Source organism: Diabrotica undecimpunctata, chromosome 3 (genome assembly GCF_040954645.1).
Source record: "Diabrotica undecimpunctata isolate CICGRU chromosome 3, icDiaUnde3, whole genome shotgun sequence".
Lineage (NCBI taxonomy): Eukaryota > Metazoa > Arthropoda > Insecta > Coleoptera > Chrysomelidae > Diabrotica > Diabrotica undecimpunctata.
The window spans coordinates 55458936-55482434 of NC_092805.1; the positions used below are offsets into that span (position 1 = coordinate 55458936).

The 23499-nt window shown below is 31.2% G+C and overlaps 1 protein-coding gene across 2 annotated transcripts in view; it reads left to right on the top strand.

Annotated features, from left to right (window-relative positions):
* Positions 1 to 23499, top strand: part of LOC140436817 (BDNF/NT-3 growth factors receptor-like) — a 538571-nt gene that overhangs the window by 500713 nt on the left and 14359 nt on the right. For both annotated transcript variants that reach the window (XM_072525942.1, XM_072525943.1), the window contains exon 6: positions 3171 to 3332. In XM_072525942.1, the coding sequence (XP_072382043.1) occupies positions 3171 to 3332 (162 nt within the window). The remainder of the gene's footprint in view (positions 1 to 3170; positions 3333 to 23499) is intronic.

Sequence of the window (23499 nt, forward strand, 5' to 3'; positions counted from 1 at the left end):
TGCTCTGTAGAGGGCATCCGGAGTAAACGTCGAGAGCTCCTCTACCCAAGTCCATTTGCTGGATATGGACTTGTGAATATTTATCTTCTGATGGCTTGTCTTGACAAAGACAAGATATTTCTTACATGACAAAGGTACAATAAGTCGAAATCATCATCAGGTTGTAGTCTTCTGATGGCTTGTCTTGAGAAACACAAGATATTTCTTACATGACGAAAATATAAGTCGAAATAAAACATCAGATTGTAGTTGAATAATAACTCTCAGCCACAGAGTATGGAAAAATGCAGGTAGCAGCGCCTCAAGAGCACTGAGGCACTGAGCCCGTGAGGGACTGACCTGGCTGACTTGAAAATCGCCAATATTTATATGTACTGTTCGAGCGATAAATAGGGATTTCCAGGTCAAGAGCCAACAGGAAAATCCGACGCGGGGCGATGAGCCTCGGAGTGCGTACTAGTCGCGCTCGAGGACATCGCCCCTCCTCTGGAGACTCTGCGGCTGGGAAAAATATTTATTGATTAAAATTACAATAAAAATAGATTAGAAATACATGTGAAAATACACAAGAAAATAAATGTATAAAATTACAAGTAAAAATGTTCATAAAATGTTCAAAATTCACAACACTGCACTACTTACAGGGGGAGGGTCGGTGGTGATGACGGCATCTCAAGCTCCTACAGGTTCATCCTCGGTTGGTGCGCCAACTTCTCCAACGGGCTCGTCTTCCTCTCGGTCGTCCGGATCCCATCTGCCATATCCAACGAGGTTTCGTAGGGGGCCAGTGTGCCGAAGCCTACGTGGTTTCGGACCGTTTTTTTTTAGATAACGAAGACCAGTACCCGTATGTGCACCAATGATAAATATAAAATTCTTAGCTTTATGGTAAAAATGCACAATAACTACTTCCTTAAACCCACCAACTTTTATTTGCAATACTCAACCGGTTTCAGGATAATAGTGAAATCATTAGTTTGCAAGAAAAAAATTAACACCCTGTCTCCCGGAAAACGAAGCATTGGCGGACATTTGTTTATCTAACAAACTGTTAATATTTTTTCATGCAGAATCACATCCTAAAGTTAAATCATGTTAAAAACATCCTGTATAATATACAAATATTTATTATTCAAATAAAATTGATACTTTGAACCTCTGTAACTCAGAAACAATTTCTGAGTCGGAGCGATGAGAACTTTTGACCAGAATGACCAAACCTACCTCTCTGCAAAATTTCAGCCAATATGAATGAATCCGAACAAGCAATCCTACGGCTACACATACACATACAGGCTAAATATCAACAAAAATAGCAAAATACATAAAAAAGAAAGGAATAACATCAGCTTTTAGAACAAACAACAACTTAGACAAATATATTAAAAACAACAAAAGCCAAAATAAAAAGCACTTACACGGTGATGTATACAAACTTAAATGTGACGACTGCCCAAAAACTTACATCGGCCAAACTGGTAGAACTTTTAACAAACGTATAGCAGAACATAAAAGGGCTTTCATAATAGAAAAACAGATTTTATATACGCACTTTACCTTCTAGATCATAATCATTCTTTTAATGGCAAATTTCAAATTCTTCACATCCAAAATAAAGGCCCGTAGCTATCTTTATTAGAATCTATGAATATTAACAAATAGCACTTACACGGTGATGTATACAAACTTAAATGTGACGACTGCCCAAAAACTTACATCGGCCAAACTGGTAGAACTTTTAACAAACGTATAGCAGAACATAAAAGGGCTTTCATAATAGAAAAACAGATTTTATATACGCACTTTACCTTCTAGATCATAATCATTCTTTTAATGGCAAGTTTCAAATTCTTCACATCCAAAATAAAGGCCTGTAGCTATCTTTATTAGAATCTATGAATATTAACAAATTAAAAAACACAGACATAATTTTGAATGACCAACTTGAGACAAACAGTTCTCGCCTCCTCAACATATTTCGTTAAAGACTATAAAGTGTAAACAAATACCAAAATAGATCACTTGAGAAAGGCACTCTGCCGAAACAGCTGTAGTGATAAGATTTTATAATAAATGTTGTCGAAGTTTTGAAAACAAAATTTTCAGTGTTTTATTGTTATATAAAATAAATTTCCATCAAGTAACGGTCGAATGAATTAATTAATTAACTTATTAAATGAATCCAGATTTCATTTTTCACATGTATTAAAATTTAAATTATTAGGAAGGTATGTTTGGCAAAACAACATGCAAAACCAAAAATCTTTGTGGTGGAACAGATTATTGAAAGTTATGGTCATCAAGTTTTACTTCTTCCACCATACCACTGGCAGTTTACAAAGTGGTTTAGCAAACTTGGCGAAATGTACTTTCAATTTTAACAGCAGAAGTAAGGCGGAGCCAACGATGTAATATACTAAGGATGGAACATGTTGATATTTTTACATGTGGCTGATCAACGACGAATCTGACGTCACATTATTAGCTACAATGTCCGACGTGAATTTGGGAGATGATTAATGTGAATATAGTTATCCCCGATATTTTAATATTAAACAGGTAACATTATGTGATAAGTTAAAAATTTAATGAATTATTTTTGGTAAATCAATAAATTCGTTAAATTTTTAATATTTTGCATTTAGTCACATTAGTGGCGTCCGATGCTCAACAGGTGTCTGTAAAATATATAAGTTTATATGGTTTTATGTTATAACAATAAAAAAAATTACACGTCATAATATCTTGTATTCAAATGTAAATAACAACGAAAATAAATAATTATTCTACATCTATTTATATGTACCAAAAGATTTTTTTTCGTACACCACTGACATTCTGGAAACAAGAATCGGCCATTGTTGTCAGCTACTTTGGACCCAAAAATTATTCGAGGTTCTATCCTTAGTCTGTGTTTTACATCGTTGGGCGGAGCTGTATATCCTAATACGATTTATCTATATCCTATATAATTATCCTCTAATTAATGATTAGTGGATTCGTGATAGTGATGTCCCATTATAATAACAATTTACGGTGACGAAAGCGATGAGGATTATATTTTGAACAATAACAACTAAACAATTTTAGTGAGTGTGGTTTATTTAAAATCTTTTAAAAATCCATTTTAAACTGGCTGTTCTTAACATTTTTTGTATTGTACTTTTTAGGAGAACTACTTTGCGAAGATGATCAAATTAAAATTGTGGCCATAAAAGTTCTCAAAGATTCTGCCAACAAAGAAGCCGAAGAAGACTTTTTGAGGGAGGTGGAAATAATGAGCGCATTTAGACATCCCAATATTCTTTCTTTACTTGGAGTGGTTCCAAAAGGTAACGTATTTTTTAATATTATATTAGTAAATATTAATATATATATATATATATATATATATATATATATATGTATGTACAGCGTTAACATGCTTGGGCCCATTGCTGGATGGATAATTTCCATCGTTTTCTGTTCTTAGCTATCAGCTTCCAATTCTGATTCCCATATCTGTGACATCTTTCGTCACTACATCTCTCCATTTCTTTCTTGGTCTTCCTCTCTTTTATTGCCCTTAGTTATTCTCCAAGCAATATTCTTGACTATAGTTTATTTTTATGAACGAGAGAGTAATTAGCATAAATTTAACTGGTAGCTTCGACCACTCCATGGGCGTGCTCAAGATTAATTGAAAAATTACTTTGAATAATTGTAAAAAATAAATGAATTATTTCAGTGTTATAAAGTGTTATGTGTATGTAAACAAAAGTGACCTCTTTTATCACACACTATATTAGAACTGACTGGCCTACATTAAAATGGGTTTTAAAAAATTCACATTTTTTTTAATTTTTAAAAATTACAAAAGAGAAAAAGAGTTTTTAAAACCGTCTAAGGTATGTTAAATAGATGAATAAAAATATTAATATAAAACTTACAGCTACTTGTTACAAATCCAAATCAGATTCAGAAGATGAACTTTCAGAACCAAGATTTATAATAACTGGCTCGATCATTTTATCAGTAATATTGTCCAGCTTCCACATTTTTTCCTCTTCTTTAATAGTGTGATTTACTGCCTTTTCCCAGTTTTCAGGTTTTACATTATTTACGGCCTCCAAAAACAACTGTTTAACATCATGAATTTTAAAAGTGGTATTTTTTCTTGAAACTTCACTCTTTATCTGTGCCCATACCAGTTCAATCGGGTTTAATTCACAATGATATGGTGGGGATCTAAGTACTGTCATTCCACGATTTTTGGCAATTTCATCAATTTCGTATTTTTAAAATTTTTCTTTATGAAGGGCATACAACGAATAAAGTTCCTTTCTTATAGATCCGGGATGGTACGTAATATTTTTTGAACTCAGCCAATTCTGCAAGTCTTTTTTTAACCACTTGGTTGTGGGCAGTCCTTCTATAAGTCTGGAGTGATAACTTGCATTATCCATTACTATTACACAGTTCTTAGGAAGAAGACCTATCATTTGTTCGAACCATTCTTGAAAGACATCAGCGTTCATGTCTTCATGGTAGTCACCGGTACGAGTTGATTCAAAAGTTAATAAACCACCTTCAACAAAACCGTCTGAACTGCCAATGTGTACTATTATCAGCCTGCGTCCCTTTCCTGATGGTGGGTTTAAACCAGTAGATAAGTTATTTACAAAAGCGTGCCTTTGACATGTAACAGTTTCATCCTGCCAAAATTTATTTGGTGTATGACCCTCGTTGATCCATGTTTCATCAAGATAAAATATTTTTCTTTTTTGGTTTCTCATTTCCTTTATGGTTCTTAGAAAATGTCTTCTCCATATGACAATATCGCTTCTTTCTAATAAAATAGACTTTCTGGGATTCTTTTTCCAGCGGAAGCCTATTTCTTTTAAAAGTTTCCATAACGTACTTCGACTCATTTCTGGGTAATCCTTATCATCTCGAACTGAGACAAGAACTTTATCCAATGTTGGAAATTTTTGTCTAAAGAAGAATTCATGCACTTTCCGTCGAAGTCCTTCTTTAAAATGATATTCTATTTGAAATTTTGGTTTCCCTGAAGTATTACGTGGCACTTGAAAACTACCACATTTCTCTTCTTTAATAACTCTGTAAATCGTAGATTTCCCAACACCAAGTGTACTGCGAACTAACTCAACGGTCTCATCAACACTTTCACATAAACGTTTGTCTGTAAATGATTTAAAAAAATTAAATATTAATGTTTTTTCATTAACTGTTAGAGGACCAATTTTTCGGCGTTTACACGGCACTTCCAAATTTTCCATAACACTAGTATACACAATAAACTGCACCTTACAACTGAAGTACCTACTTTTAGTGAACTGTTAAGAATTTTGAATACGCCACTTGGACCTTCCTATATACAAAATGGAAAAACCCACTATCACATTTTCTGTGGAATAAGTTTAGAAGGTAATTATCTAGTTAATTACTGTCGTAGATTCCTGGAATTAAAGAATTAAATGTTTGATTGTTGAAACCCTTACTTCGTGGAATGCACTCATTTCAGATAAAATAAAACGTTTTATTTTATCTAAAGAATTAAACTTTATTTTGCAAATAGGTAGGTACTTATTAAACTTTTATTGGTTATATATAACCAATAAAATAAACATCTTACATTTCTTGCAAATTCATTAGTACCTGTTAACCTCCATCACTTCGACACTGGCAACCTTATTTAGGGATTAGTAATCGTCACAACTATTGTATTCTATTCTGCTCCAGCCTTTATACCTGGTGGTCATACTCAATTTAAAATTGTTTTCCTATATACTTCTGTAAACTTGTTGACAAATATCTGTTTTTCATTGAGTCACCCGTATCAACAGTTTAGGGATTTGCATACATAATTTATTGTTTTATTACTCTCTCATACATAAAAATACACTATAGTTTATTACCTCGCATTCTTTCTAAATGTCCGAACCATTCTAGTCGACGTTTTTTCACCACTTTTGTTATTGTAGGGTTAGCATAGCGTCTTCTCCATTCTCCCTTTACTACTTTTCGACCAAACATTCTGCGAAGTATCTTTCTTTCCCATACTTCCAATCAATCAATCAATCTGTATGGTTTTGTTCATAGTCCATGTCTCGGCAGCGTATAGTATTGTGGGTCTAATTATAGTTTTGTATACTCTTATTTTTGTATTACGAGATATATCTTTGGCCTTAATTATTTTGCTCATGGCTCCAGTACATCTGTTGCTCTTGGTCAGTCTCAGGTTGATTTCAGTTTCTTTCTTACATGTCTGATCAATAAGAGTACCTAAGTCCATCTTCTCGAATTCTACAAATAATCCATCCTCCATCTCCAATTTAAAGGATCCCCTGGTGTTTATTCCTTTTTGCTTGAGATTTCCATGTACTTCGATTTATTAATATTAACTTTCAGTCCCATTTTAGAGCTTTCCGGAATTAGTCTTTTTGTCATATTTGCCCCTTATTTTTTATTTCTTGCAATGAGAACCACATCATAGCGTATGCTAAGCATTGGTGCTCTTTGTATAAAATAGTTTACAATTTTTTCTAGAACTATATTGAGTAGCAATGTAGTCAACAGGTCTCCTTGACGAACATCTTTTTTCTGTACCGTTGCATTTTACAGCACAAATGGTTTGTCTAATTGTCATTTTTACCAATATTACTATTTTTTTTTGCGCTTGGAATTCTTTTAGAGTTTCTATTAATTAGTTTTTGTCTACTGTGTCGTACGCAGCTTTGTAATCAATGAAAAGTATTTGTGCTGAAATATTGTATTCATAGCAATTGATCAAAATTTGTTTTAGCATAAAAATTTGATCGGTTGTTGATCTTTCTTTCCGAAATCCTCCCTGATATTCTCCTAGACTCTCCTCTACATATATTTTTTATCGTTTTTTAATTAGTATGGCGAGCACTTCATATATTACCTCTAATAAGAATATTCCTCTATGGTTTGCGCATTTAGTTCTATCTCCCTTTTTGTGTATAGGAATTATAATCGACGTATTCCATTCTTGAGGTATTTCTTCGGCATCCCACACTTCTAGTATTAGCTCACTAAGTTGGTTTATTAAGGCCTCTCCTACATATTTTAAGTTCTTTGCCACAATGCCCCTCTCACCGGGGCTTTTTTTATTTGTCATATCTTTTATTATTTCTTCTATTTCTTCTCTTGTGAGAATTTTCTTCTGTAGTGACTCCATCATTTAGCATCTCTTCGAAATATTCTTTCTACCTTTCACATATTTGGTCTTCGTCCACTATCAGGTTTTCTTACTTATCTGTTACATTCATCGTTCTTCCCTGATACTCAATTTTAATGTATTTTACCTCTATGTAAAAAAACATTTTATTTATATTTTTCTTGTAATTTTCTTCAATACGCTTTACTTTATTATCCATATACTTTCGTTTTCGCTCCCTTATGATTTATTTTACTCTTTTTCGTTGTTTGGCATATCTTTCTAGGTCGTCTTGTTTTTGCGATCGTAAACTTTTTAATCCCAAATCTGATCTTTTTTAACTCTGTTCTACATTCGTCATGAAACCAGTGATTTTTCCTACATCTTTCTGTTCTTGGTATGTTCTATGACGTTGCTTTCTTTATAGTGTTTGTCATTTTCAAGAACTTTTGTTGTATGTTACTCACAGTAGTACTATACAAATTTTCGCAGTTTTTCAAAGTTAAATTTACATTGCACTTTCTTTTTCCATTTATGCTTTTTAATTATTGTTTCTCTTATATCAATTCTAACCAAAAAATGATCTGAGTCTACGTAAGCCCCTCTGCACGTTTTCACATTTGTTATTAAATTGGCGAATTTCTCTTGTATTAAGATGTCTATTTGATTAGTTTTATTGAATACCGGAATTTTCCACGTTCCTTTATATATTTTTTTTTTCTCCTGAAATGCGTACTCATTATTTTTATTCTGTTTTCAATTACAAATGTAATCAATATCTTGTGTGGGCATTTCTTCAGAAAATGACTCTGATTCTTCATAAAATTTATCTTTCACTTCTTCTGCTTTTTCTTCTGTTGGAGCATGTATATTTATCAGCGATATCGTGTTCTCTTTTCCTTTAATTCTAATTCTAATTGCACAAATTCTGTCAGATTTTGCGACGAATCGTTTTACCTGCTCCACGTCTTCATGTTCCAGAAAACTCACTCCAAAATTCCTATTATCGCCTCCACTTGTATAAAACGTGTATGGGCTAATCTTTTTAATGTTGTTTTCAGTCAAATGTATTTCCTGTATTGCTATGATGTGTATCTTATATTTTTTAAGTTCTTCGATTAGGTTAATTAATGCTCCCTTCTCGTATACTCCTCGTACATTCCATGTCGCAATATTTAGGTACGTACTTTAATTTTTTGTTTTGCTATTTATGTTCAAACTCATCTTCCTGTTCATCGCTAGGGTTGGCATAATGGGCCGTCTTTTTCTTTTTCCATTACTATATGTCGTTTTTTGGTTCCATATTTCTAGGATTTTTTCGTTTTAAAGTACCATTTCTGGTCCATTCTCATTTTATGCCATCTACAGTTAGTTTTTTGTACACTGCCTTTACGTTTTTACCCTTACCTTCATCGTTGATGAAGATCTTTTCTCCAGTAAGAAATCTTAGTTTGCTTTTTTCTTTCATTATTCTAATTTTTTGCCATAATCCTTCATTTGTACCAGACATATATTGTTTTTTAGCTTTATTGCAGATTCTATTTCGATATCCTCTTTTAGGTGATTTTGTATAAAATCTTTTACGTTATTTTTTAAGAGTGTTTCATCTGTTGCGACTATTGGTGGACCCGTAATTACTATCTTATTTCTTTTCATCTGTTTTTTAATTCTTTCTGGTTTGTTTTCAACCTGGGTTAATTTGGTTTTTGTTTCCTTCAATTCTTGCTTTATCTTTATATTCCCTTTTTTCAGCGCTATCATCTCTTCTTCATATTACTTATTTTCACCCCTGATTTGTTCATTTGATGTACATCAAATGAACTTTTCAGAGCAGCCGTCTCAAAAGTTCGAATAGCTATGATGATTGCCGACCTCCGCCGCGGAGATGGCACTTGAAGAAGAAGACTCATGATTTCTTTCAGCTTCCCCATCATCTTTTTTAACATACTCATAACGTCGTCCTCATCCTTTGAATCTCTGCCTTTGATTTTCTTTTGCTTGGGGTTCTGGCAGATTTTTTGCTCTGCAGGAAAGGTGAAGTTGATCCTCCATCTTTTCTCTTCTTGCCTTCTGATGCATTATCATCACTGTCCGTCTGCATGATATCTGTTTCTAGACTAGACCCGCTTCAACCGCTCAAAAATCCAGTTCCTATCAGTTCTCAGTTACCAGAATTACTTTTAACTACGTCGCAAAACTAACGGACAAAGTTCCACCACTATGAGTGTTTCGAATTGTAAATAACCTTACTTACTCTTATCACTCAAAACACTACTAAAGGCGAGTTTTTTTTCAGAAGTTTCTCACTGTGGTATTACGAAACCAACCTTTTTAAATTCACAATATATAAACAAACTAATCCCTACACCTATGGGCTCTAGCATATCGTGTATATTATGTAATTATGTACTAGACGATTTAGTAGTTGCCTTTTTATATACCATTTATCAAATGCTTTGTGGATGACTTAATACTTGTTTTAGCTGCAGACAAAATAAATGAAAATTCACAAAATTTTAATAGTTATAATGAACAATTACAATTTACATGTGAAAAAGAGATGGAAAATAGCATCCCATACCTTTACATAAGATCAAACGAAATGCACAAAATATATTAAGCACTTAATGGTAAAGTTTATTTAGCAGAAAATGGTTGACTTTAATTAGTCCAGTCGTAAATATTATTAAATTTATCTGACTTGGCCCATTGTTAAAACCTCAGGTTAACCATTGTTACCTGAAAACGGGGCTTTTATACTATTATCGGTTAACCCAGGATGTTTATAGTCGATACTAATTGAAGTCAACCATTTACTGCTAAACAAACTTTACAGAAAACCTATATTTAGTAACAGATTTATTAACTATTATTCACAACATCCACCTCATATGAAAGTAAATTTGATATTAGCTTTAAAAAACAGAATAATCAAATTATAACACACTAATAACATTAACGAAGGGTTAACAAATTTTCATTTAACAACGTACATTAAAGAATGAGTGGCATGAATCAAACAAGTGAACGAAATCGCCAAATTGTGCAATCTCATTTTACTTTCACATCACTACCTTACATACCAACATTAACATCCAAAATAACTAAAGTCTTTGCTACCTGTTCTCAGATTAAAATTGCAACCAATATCAAAAAATTTTTTAAATTTGGCGCTACATTTGTTGTTGAAATAATCAGATTACAAGTTAAATACATCATTATTATTTATTATGTGTAGTACTCAGCCATATAACAATTGAAAACTGGTTATTAACAACGAAAAATATAATATATAGAAACGAGTCTCTTTCTGACATTAATCAAACATCAAAATAAATTATCAATCGTGTTTCCTCAAATTAAATAAAATTAAAACAATATAATAAACATTATATAATATATATATATATATATATATATATATATATATATATATATATATATATAATTACAGGGTGGTCCTTAAGTAATTGTATAAAAAGAAACAGTAGATTCTACACTTTAAAATATTACGATTTAAGCCAAATTGCTTTAATAAAATGTTGATATTAAGAAAGATACAGGGTGTTAAAGTACAAAATTAAAATTTTATTTCTCGCTATAACTTTTATGTTTGTAAACATTTATGTATAAAAATTTACAACTGAGTACTTTTAAATATAAGAAATTATAATTTGATGCATACTTTGATGTAACTAATAGAGGGCGCCACTTATGCCACATACGTGGTATAAATTTGCACTTAACTTTTTTTCTCTTTAAGTTACCTGTATTTGGGATAAAAAATATTAAAGATACATTATTTTGACAAAAAAGGTATACTTGTTAATAACTTCAAAACTCGACAGTTTTCGAGATAATCGCATTTTAAAAATCAGCTGCATCATTCTGATCTATGGCAATTACTCCAGGCAACGAAGAAAAAATAGACAAAAACATTAATACTCCTGAATTTTGGTATAAAATACCTTTAACTAAAGTTAATAGTTTAGTTTTTAACAAAATATTAAATAAAATAAATATATCAGCAGGATAATTAATAATAGGATTTGACAAAATAACAGAATAATAGGATTTTACATCAAACATTTTACGTTTTATGTTAAATTAAAGTCATAATCAAAACATTTTGTTTACAAACCAAATTAAGAAATAGTTAAACTAAATTACACAACTTTTTGTGAAAGTAAGTGTTCGATATGTTCACCATTTTCTTTAATTCATTTGTCAATATATTCCATAAAAGATCGTCTCATATTAAATAGCATCCTTGTTTCTAAAGTAACTGCTGTTGTTTTAATTGTAACATGTTGTTTTAATGCGCCCCATACACCAAAATCAAGCGGATTAAAATCGGGGCTACGTAGTGGTTATAATGTATAATGGATGAATATATCGATGACATTACTTATTTATATGATTACGTTACAGCTTACGAGTTACTATAATTACATCTCGAATAAATGGACTATTATGATTTACTAACTAACTAATATTATGCTGAACTAAATTGCCTGTGTGTTTACTATATTTATAACAATATCGGTTATTAGGACAACGATGATGTTTTTGTAAAAATGCTGAGTCTTTCAGGTTACATTTGTAGCAAAAGTATTATGAAACAGGACACATATGTGTTATTCAATATCTGTGCTCTAGTTTCTATTTGTCCTAATAAAAATGGGTAAACAATTTACCTAATGAACAATAAGTATTTTTTTTCGGATTTTTTATAAATTAAATAATTATAACAATATCTCACCACATTGCCAAGGAATATGACTACCACGACCAATCCAACGTTCAGAAAAGTTATATTTAAGTATGTTCTAACTGCCTTCTCTCTAGAATGTGGTTGTGTACCATCTTGCATAAACCACATATTTTGGGATTTTAGCATTTTACAATAGGGAAAAAGTAATACAACGCCATTATAGAAACTTAAATAGCGATAGCAAAGGGAAATTGTAAACATAATGACGGCCAACGTCTGAATACGGACACGGCACCTAAAGAAGAAGATGAAATATATTTTCTTCAATAAGACATTTAGCACATATAACAAAGCATTTTGTGATATTACATTATCATCTTTGAGTTGTTTTAATAAGAATAAACTATGAATTATGCTTATCTACAGGTATTCAGTTCTTTACCGCACAAATATCAAACTAAGAATTATTGTGCAGCTGACTTATAAAATGCATTTATCTCGAAAACGGTTGAATTTTCAGGTTACTAACAAGTATACCTTTTCTTTGTAAAAATAACGTATCTTTAATATTTTTTAACAGAAATAAAGCTAACTTAAAGAGCAAAATAGTTAAGCGCAAATTTATGCCACACATGTGGTATATGTGGCGCCCTCTATTAGTTACATTAAAGTAAGTATAAAATTATACTTTATCCGACTCAAAGGAATCTAACTGTAAATTTTTGTCCAAAAATATTTACAAACGTAAAAGTTATAGTGAAAAACAAAATTTTAAATTTCCACTTTAACACACTGTATCTTTCTTAATATCAATATTTTATTAAAGCAAGTTGGCTTAAATTGTAATATTTTAAAGTGCAGAATCTGTTCTGTTTGTTTCTGTTTGTATAATTACTTAAGGACCACCCTGTATATATATAACAAACTTTACAGAAAATCTATATTTAGTAACAGATTTATTAACTATTATTCACAACACCCACCTCATATGAAAGTAAATTTGATATTACCTTCAAAAAACAGAATAATCAAATTATCACACACTAATAACATTAACAAAGGGTAAACAAATTTTGATTTAACAACGTACATAAAATAATGATACCTATTCTCAGATTAAAATTACAACCAATATCAAAAAATTTAAATATTTAAATTTGGCGCTACATTTGTTGTTGAAATAATCAGATTACAAGTTAAATACATCATTATTATTTATTATGTGTAGTACTCAGCCATATAACAATCAAAAACTGGTTATCAACAACGAAATATATATATCGAAAAATATAATAAACAGAAACGAGTCTCTTTCTGACATAAATCAAACATCAAAATAAATTATCAATCATGTTTCCTTAAATTAAATAAAATTAAAACATTGCTAATATAATAAGAATTTAATTTTAATATGTTTAATGTATTGTGATGTTCAAAATTTAATAGATTAACTCATGTTGTAAGTGTTTGTGTTTGTTTTATACAGTGTTTTTTCGTATATAATATAAGAGAGAAAATTTTGCCTGCAATATTTTCGGCTGGTATCACACTGGTATGAAAGTTGGTTGCCTGGCAATTTTCGCGAATTAAATTTTGACAGTTTAATCACGAGACGTCAGTCAAGTGATTTTGTCAAAATTTCATGAGCGAAAATTGCCAAAAGGCAGCAAACAACTAAAACCAGAAGAAAATTTTGCCGATAAATAATTTTCTCGCGAAGGATATTCCACAAGACTATTTCACGAGACAATTAATGCACCATATCAACGAAACATAATCTTTATTTATTCGTTAACAGTATTAAATATACAATTATTATAAGCTATAGTAGTTTGCCCATTATTTTCTACCAAAGCATGATTTTGTGTATTATTGACCTGTAGCATTGGTAAACTCGAAGGTCCAGCTTCATTTGTTGTTCTGAGATTTTCGATCAACTTCTGGTGGTGACTGGAATCCAGCTGCAGATATGATTTTAGAGAGCTTGCATTTGAGTGACCCGTTAATTTAATTAACTCATGTTTAGAAACACCTTGCTTGAACAAAGCTGACACAGCTGAAGATCGATGAGAATGGTTTGTTATTTTATGTTTTTTTGTGTCTATTCCAATTTTTTTAGCTAACATTTTTGTCCAGTTAGATACAGTGTTGACTCCAAGTGGACAGTTTTTGAATCAAGATCTATCCTTCCAGTTGAGGTAAACGGTAAGAAAGAGTCTGTATGATAAAATTTTTGCTTCCCCTTTTTCCATTTATTTCAAAAATAATCTAACTGGCATAAATTTTCGTTTGATGAATTTCTTACCAGCCATTTGCTGCTTGTCAAACTTTTTGAATCGCCTTGATTTGTTTTGGAAAAAATGCTGTTGTATTCAATTCGGCCAGAAAATTCTCCCATTACATCAAATTCCTTCTGGAAAAAGTGAATCTTGCAGTTTACGGCCTCATTGCCTCTCCAAGCGAGTTCAAATGAGCAAAGGTGAAAAAACTTTTTTGTGCTTCATCGAGGGTTTTCTCGTCGCAACTTTGGATGCTTTTTAATAGTTTTTCGGTAGATAATGCTTTTGCACCGAGTTTTCTTTTTTCTTGAACACTTTGAAGCTGCCTCCGCTTGGTATCTCTGACCAATCTTGCACATTTGAAAAATATATCTGTGAAAGGCTCGATTTTTATGGCTTACTCCGTAAAATATTTTTCTTGTACCATTTTTGCTGTAGTACTCCACATTGACTTTACAGACGACTCTTTATAGTCTTTGCCATTGCCTTTTTTCATGTTAAAGGCATCATCCTCCAGAATTTTTGCTAGTTCCGTTATGGTAGTATATCGTTCAAGCGTAAAATTTCTCACCCGTAGGAACTCCGAAAATTGGGTCCAAATAGAGCTTCTGGACCTCTCCGTGTTCAATGAGACATTTTCCGAAATCAATTTTTTAATTTCTTCACCTAACTGGCATCCAAATTTTGATTTTTCGTCTGGATTCATTATATCTGTCCAAAATTGATTACGCCTCGATGACGATTGTCAAACTGACAACAATAGAATTACCAGACATCTTCGTGACGGATTTGTCATAATTTTGTCGCTGAGACATCACGGGCAGGAAGGAGTGTTGTCAGTATGAAACGTGGCGTTGCTATGACGTTTTATCAGTTAAAAATAGTCTAGTGAAATAGTCATTTTAATTCCATTATATTTACTGATAAAATATTGCCAGGTGAAGTAAGAAGTCTTTACTTATTACCGTTTAAGTTTAAATTAAATCACTTTTTAAAACATTGTTTCTATTCAAAAACGTATTACCTAAGTACAGCTTTTACACAATAGTACTAGTTTGGTCAGGTATTTACCTATTATGATGATATTTCATGTTTTTATTTAGTGTTTGTCGTTTCTTAAATTGTTAATGATGAAGGCATTGCTGTAGATCGAAAGTATAACATCTAGTGTTGTTCTTGTTTTTATCTTTTCTGGCTTCGGTCTTGTCAGCCCTTTTCATTGTATAGGCAAAGTCAGCTTCCTCTAAGTGACTGTTCTTTTCTTTCCTTATACACTGCCGTTCATCCTCGTTTGTGGCAACCCTTTCTTTTACTACTAATGTATCACATTTGTGACAGGTATCTACTTTAGGACTTTTAAAGGAAATGTTTAGTTTATTGAATTCTCGTTCATATACAGTTTTACAGGCAGGTTTGTCTATATGCTCTTTGTATAACGAATACATTTTTGTCAAGTTCAGAAAGGCTGGTAAGTATTTTTTTGTATTTTGCTTTCAGGTGTAATGGGATTCGTATGCTGGGAAAGATTTAATATGGCTACGAATAGCTTGAATCGTCTCAACAGAAAGTTTGTTAGCTGGTGGGTCCTTACCTCTTTGGTCGGGCTTCGCAATTCCTGAGGTAGATCTTAAACCAGCCTCAATTGCAATTGTAACAAACATGTTTGTTTCACCTAAGGTCTTCATAAAGCAACCTCTACAAACCTTTTTTCTGTTACCATTAAATTTAAAGTGAAATGCATGTGTATACTGTCGAAATTTTTCTTTTTCTGGATCGTCGGTCCGTTTTCTCATGACTTTGGGCTCGCTAGATTCAACTAAACTTGAAATATAATTTGAGCGCTTATCTCGACTGCCTAAGCTCCAATACTCTTTAAAAATATTGGATTGGATTTCAGGAGTGATACTATCCTTGCACTTAGAACGGCAGTTTTGCAGGACAACCATTTTTCTTCCAGGTTTTACTTTACCTTCTATCGTCTCATAACTGAGACCTGCATTCCGTTTAGTATATTTTTCCAGTCTTCTTTTTTTTGAATATTTTCTTTCAACGTTTAACGTTAAAACATTTTCAGAATATGTTTTTGTTGAACTAGATCGCACTCTTTTTGTTGAATCACGACTTTGATGAAATACCTTAGTAAGACAATCCTCACTGTCAGTATCGCTGATATCCGGTATAAAATTGGGATCTTGATCGCAGTTATCACCTGAAAAAATAAATAAATAAACGTCTTAATTTTTTTGACAACCTTTAAACTACATAGAAAACGTTACAAATAAAATTTACCTTGATCAAACTCTTGTTCGTTTTCAATTTCTATTATGATATCATTAAATGGGGCAATCTGAGATTCTGAATCAACATTACTAGGTCCAACACTTGCTTCTTCGCCAAAAATGTCATTTGTAATAAAATAAAAGGCAAGACATAAATATTGACGTTTACTATTAAAATTTGCCTAAAAATGTACCTACCTAACTCCCCAGTTGTACAATCTATGATCATCGTTTTAGTATTGTCGATAGGTTCCTCCATTACGTGGTATACTTCAATATTATGTTGAGATTTTTCATTGATTTTAAGTTTGGGATCATTCTCAATAGAGTCAGTAACTTCAAACACTATTAGTTTTGTATCACTTTTAACTAAAATTGGACAAAAAATATGTTAAAGAGAGTCACTTAGGTAATGTAGTTATTACATCATAGACTAATAGTATGTTATATTAATAACAAGTCCAATTTGCATAACTAACTTATAATTTAATAACTGTATACTTACGATTAGTTTGAACTCCTGTATCGTTTTTCTTTAACAAATCTAAAATTTGCTGGGTTCTGTTGTTAACACTAGAGGAAGACATCTTCAATCACCACTTGATTACAAGCAAAAAAAGTTTTTCAAATAAATCAATTCACACGTTTTTTAAAAGTAAAATCAAAACACGGCATAAAAAGTGAGGTTACAAAGCACGATAACAACGACAGCAACAAATCTCAAAAGTACAAGTCATAGCAATATGTCACTGTATAACTTGACTTGTACAGAATGATAAAAATGTAATTCTAACTAACCGGAGATATGTTGAAACAGTAGACGCGGCTTGGGCAATGTCCTACAACTATTTGCATACACTGCTGGTTATTCACTATAACTCCTTTCCCCTTAAAATGAAGCTCCTTCAGGAAGTTGAATTTTGTTTTCTTGTTGTTTTAATGTTCCTGTTGCTTTTCTCTGTTGTTTTCTTTTGTAAATAAAATATAATAAAGATAGGATAATACCAAAATACAGTATAATAGTCCATACGCTTAGAATATGGAATTTTGTATATATCGTCGGAATAGGAAATGGTCCATTGGTATGCACTTTTTTAAGTTCCAGTGACTTAAGGTTAATTTTCATTGGTACAATTTTTGTGGGATTAATGTTTGAAGATTTGAATTTTTGGTTTGTTTATTACAAGTGGTTGTCCATATGTTTTTTCTAAAAAGACCAATTCTTGATTTCTAAATGTTATTTTGCAATTCGAATTTTCTATAAGATATATTCCGGTTAATGTTTTAATCTCTGTTCCTTGTGGACAATTTATAGTTAATTTTTTGATATGATTTTTTGAAATTTCAACTTTGATATATTGGCATTCAGAAGAATTTCCATTGGTTATTATTTGTTCTTCACATTTAAAATTATTATTGTTTTGAAGGTGACCAGGGCATTGAAATATTTTACCTTTAGTACATATGTCGTTTAGAGGTTTTATTATATTTTTAGATTTCAGCAAAAATTTTGTGTTTGGTATTATTGTTAAAAATTCTGATTCATGTTCTGTTGGAGTAGGTAGTAAATAAAAAAGTTCAAATTCTAATTCAAAATCAATAGGTATAGAAAGAAAATAAGTTATTTTATTTTTGTCTATTTTACAGTTAACTTCTAATAGGGATTCAAAATTTAATATATTTTCATATTTGACTTCAAAAGGAAGTTGGGATTGGTAATGGGAAGAGATTTTTCTTATTTCTAATAGTAAGTCTCGGGATTTTATAATACTTGGGTGTAAGGTTTTAAGTTTACAGAATGTGAGGGAGTTTTCGATGTTTTCTAAAACGTTTAGTATTGAATTAAAATTAATTAGCATTTCATTACACAAATCTTTTAAATAGACGACATTTTCAAGGTTTCCTTGAAAGTTAATAATATCTTTGATTTCTAGTATTTTAGACTTAAGATTTAATTCGTTATTTTGAATGTCGACCACAGTTTGATTAAAACTTTTAGTTATTTCGTGGCTTACGGAGTATTGCATTTGAAGTTGGTTTTGTAAATTAATTTGGTTTTTCTTTAAATGTTATAACATTGAATTTATACGTTCCCCGTCCTGTGAATCTAAGTTACCAGTAATAGCTTTAGCTATCGATCCAAGACCATTTATCAACCCTCTTTTGTTTCTTATACTAGTAGAATGAATATTAAAATTATCTAACTTATCATTTATACTATTCTTAACATATAGAATTAAATTAATAAAATTTTCGGTTTCTGATCTAAAAAGATATCTTTCGAAATATTAGTTTTAAGATGGCTGTACTGAATATTTAGATTATTGTATTCGTCTAATAATGGATTAAGATCATAAAAATGGATAAAAGTATGACTTGCTTTTTGTAATTTGGCAGGTCCAAGATTAATGGGTAGAATGCCCATATTGTTGCTAATATCCTTTACGTTGATCGCTGCATGTCCGACTGCGATGCACCTGCAATAAAATTATAAGGTTTTCGTTTAGGACGTTTAATATTAGATAGGTGTATGTCTTCAGTTTTATTTTTATGTCGAGTAATGATTTTGGCTGTTTTTCTTTCGCGATTGATATTTTTTATTTCTTCCTTTTGATATTTATTTTTTGTTTTTCCTTTAATTTGTTTGTTACGTACAAATATCTCCGGGGGGAATTATTTCAGGTAATTCTTCACGATTTAAGTGCGCTTTTCCAATTATTTTTTTTTTATTTTCTTGTATACTTTTATTTATTTCTAAGTAAAGTAACTTCATTTTTTCTTTATGGTTTATTATATAATTATTATTAAGTTGCTTTTCAAGATCTAAGTCAAATATAGAAGTATTCTCTAAATGTCCATTTATTATTTCGTAAGGTTTTAATTTAGTCACTGAATGTATACTACTATTATAAGCCAATAGGGCGTAATTGACTTTTTGTTCTATTGGTTCATCCTTTAACTCGTCGCGGTGATTAAATAATCTATGTTCGATAATTGTGCTATGAAACCTTTCGGCAATTTCATTAGATTCTGGGTGTTGTGAAGATATAAAATGGATCTTGATTTTATGAATAGAAAGAAGTTCTTGGACAAGAGAATTTTTAAGTTCGGTATCATTGTCCGAGATTATTTGGTCGGGTGTATTATGATGAGAGAAGTACTTTATTAGGGCGTTTACAACTTCTATTCCTTGGGCGGAGTTTAATTTGTAGAGTTTACCATATTTGGAAAATGAATCGATTAACGTTAGAAATTTAGTATTTTCTAATTTAATTGTATCGAGATGTAATATTTGGAAGGGTTTGATTGCTGTGGGTGTAACATTATAAAATGGTTTGATTGGTTTTCTGTCGTATTTAGTTAGTTGACAGATTTCGCACTCATTTATCTAGGTTTGAATCGAAGCCCTTTGATTGGGCCAATAATATATATTTTTTATACGTGACTCGGTCTCATCCAATCATCTATGGTTTTGTTTTCCTTCATGGTAGTTTTTAATTATTTCTTTTATTTCATCGAGGGAAACATCAATAAGTTTTTTTAAACAGTTAATGAAGGATATTTGGGAATTTTTAAAGAATTTTTGGAGAACTACGCTAAACTTTTCGTATATAGGATTTTCAAAATATAAATGATATTTTGTTCTTGGAACAATATATTCTTTGACGAATTTTATGACATCTTCTTCGAAATTGTTTTTCGAAAATTGCACTAGAATTCTTAACTTATTATTAAATAATTTAATAATACTGGGTGTTGCTGGTTCGAAGTTTACTTCGGAAATTATTATTTGGTTTTTTCCTACATTTACGGCATATTTTGCGATAGGGATGCCGATAGTTGGATTTTACTGATTGGTGTGTATTGTGATATTCTCGTCATCTGGGTCTTCATTTCTTTCGTGGCATTCAACTATGAGTGATTCGTTTTCTATATCATTTTTTGGAGTATTAAGAAGTTCTTCGTCAAAATTTATTATGTAATCAATTTCTTCTTCGGTATTTAGTTGTGCATCATTTGTTTCATTTACGTTTAATTCTATCCTGGATAGAAAATCACTATTAGTGTTTAATGCACCCTTTTTGTGTATGATATTGTAATAATATTCTTCCAATTTAAGGCGCCATCTAATTAACTTTGAGTTAGGGTCCTTTAAAGAAAATAGCCATTGTAATGGCTTGTGGTCAGTTACAATTGTAAACTTACGACCAAAAAGATAAGGGCGAAAGTATTTTACTGCCGAAACAATTGCAAGAAGTTCCTTCTCAATTGTTGAGTAGTTGGTTTCGCTTTTATTTAGAGTTCGACTAGCAAACGATATAGGTAAATCAGATCCAATTTTTCCTTGGCTCAATACAGCTTCTAAAGCAAAGTTGCTTGCATCTGTGGTTAAGTTAAATGGTTTAGAAAAATCAGGATACTGCAGTATTGGGTCATTAATAAGAAGATTTTTACACATTTCAAAGCACTGAGAATAATCTGAATCGTTTACATTTATGATTGCATCTTTTTTGAGACGAGAAGTTAAAGGCTTAGTTAATTTTGAAAAATCTTTTATAAACTTTCTATAGTATCCCAATAATCCTAAGAAACCTTTTAGTTGTTTAGTATTTTTTGGAATAGGAAAGTTTACTATAGCTTTAATTTTATCGGGATTGGGTTTTACTCCATCTGGTGTAACGATGTGTCCCAGGTATACAACCTCTTTTCTTAAAAATTCGGATTTATCAATCTGAATTTTAAAATTTGACTCTCTTAATCTCTTAAAAACTTCTTTTAGATTTGTAAGGTGTTCTTGGAGACTAGTACTAAACACTATAATATCGTCCAAGTACACAAGACACTTTTCATTTTGTATTCCTCGAAGTATATTTTCCATTACTCTTTGGAAGGTCGCCGGGGCGTTACACAATCCAAAGGGCATTCTAAGGAATTCGTAGTGACCGTTTTCGGTGTTAAAAGCTGTTTTAGGTATATCTTCTTCGGCCATTTCTATTTAATGAAATCCCGAAGCAAGATCCAAAGTTGTGAAATACTGACAACGACCTAGTTTGTCAAGTAATTTCATTTAATTTTCTATAGTCAACTACGATCCTATATTTAGGTACTTGGGAGTTGTCCAACTTTTTTGGAACTACCCAAATTGGGGATGACCATGGTGAGTCTGAGGGACGAATAATATTTTGCTCCAGCATACTTTGAATCTGGTTCTGTACCTCTTTTCTATAGATTTCAGGATATCTATAGGACTTCGAGTAAATAGGTATATCTTTAACTGTTTTAATATTATGTTTTACTTTGCTAGTAAAGGATAGCATATTGCCTGTTACATGAAATATATCTGAAAATTCTTTGATTAGTTTTAATATTTTTTCCCGTTCTTCGATATTCATGTGTTCGGTACGAACTTTGGAAATATCGAATTTAAATTTGTCTGCATATATATTATTTAAATTAGGGTAAACTGTGCTATAGTTTTCTGAGAATCTTTCAGCTTCGATAGGTGAAGTGAAAGTAATTTTACAGGCATTCTCAGAAGAGTTCAAAATACTGCAAATGGCTTTATTATTTTGAACTTTTGTTAAACATTGTGGGATTTCTAAATTCCCAATTTTGGTATATGGAATTATTACATCACCATTATTGACATTTTATATGTCTACCGAAATTATTTGTTCGGTTCTAGGAGGCACTACTATGCAATTCATGCTTTCCTTGTTAATATTATGATAAAAAATTTTAATTTGACTATTCTTTGTAATTAAGACATTATTTATAAGGTCTATTTTGGCATTAAGTTTCTTAAGATTGTCTAATCCTAATAAACAATCAAAGTAGTTATGAAATTTAAATATACAATAATTTAATTTCATAGGATTTTTGGTTTCAAATATTTTAGAAGTAGGAATTACAGTACAAAAATTTTGTTGGGTCATGCCTAGTGCTGTTGAAACTTGAAAAGGTTTCCGAAAAATGGAATTTTTGAAATATTTTTCCGCTACATTTGGAACAACAAAAGATTTAGTACTACCGGTATCAATTAAAACTTTCAGATTATTTTTAGGAAAAATTATATACGGTAGTTCACTTTCTTTATTTATTAAATTTAATAATTCTATTCTATTTGGTCCGAGGCAAGTTGCTCTAAAAAAATGGTCATTATCTTCAGAAATATTTATTTCGTCTATATTATGTAGTTCTTCTGGAATTATATTTTGTGGTTGGTTTGAAAAATAGGTTTGATTACGAGGTTTATATCGGTTTTGATAATTTTGGTTCGGTCTGGAAGTATTAGTTGTTGAAATAGTCATCGGAGTTGGGTTTGGAAGATTCCGGTTTTGATTTGGTCTAAAAACGTTATTATCTCTGCTACTGCCAGATTGGTTTTGATTATTATTAAAAGTTCGGGTTTGTATGTTTTGATAGTGACTTTTTGTGGATTGAGAATAATTATAATTTCTTTGGTAATTATGCTGGAAGTTAAATTTATTTGGTGGAACATAATTAGATGAGTTATATTTGTTTTTATGCCAAAAATTATTTGATGATGAGGGGTTTTGATTTTTTGTAGAATTACTTTGTTCCATATAAATTTGAAAATCATTTGTTAGAACGTTTAAAGCTGTGTTCATATCAATAGGGTTTTTGGTACGCATAAAAGTACCCAAGGGTTCCTTAAGACCACGTAACAATACTTTTAAAGCTAAGTTTCTAAAATAACTACCAAGTATCTCTTGTTCGTTAATATTAGAACGAGTTTGCAACAAAGATATTTGGAGATTTAAGAGATGCTGTATTTTTTGGAAAAATTCAAATGGCGATTCATTGCCTTGTTTAAGGTTGTGATTTCTATACTTAGTGTATATACGTCTCTCTTATCTGCATAAGTGTTTAATAGAGCATCTTTTAAATTTTCCCAAGTTCTTATAGTACATAAAGAAATATTTATGGCGGCATCACCTTTAATTTTTGCTAAAATGCTAGAAGTTAAATATTCATTTTGAAAATCGGTTGGGTCGGTTATATTAAAGAATTTATTGACTA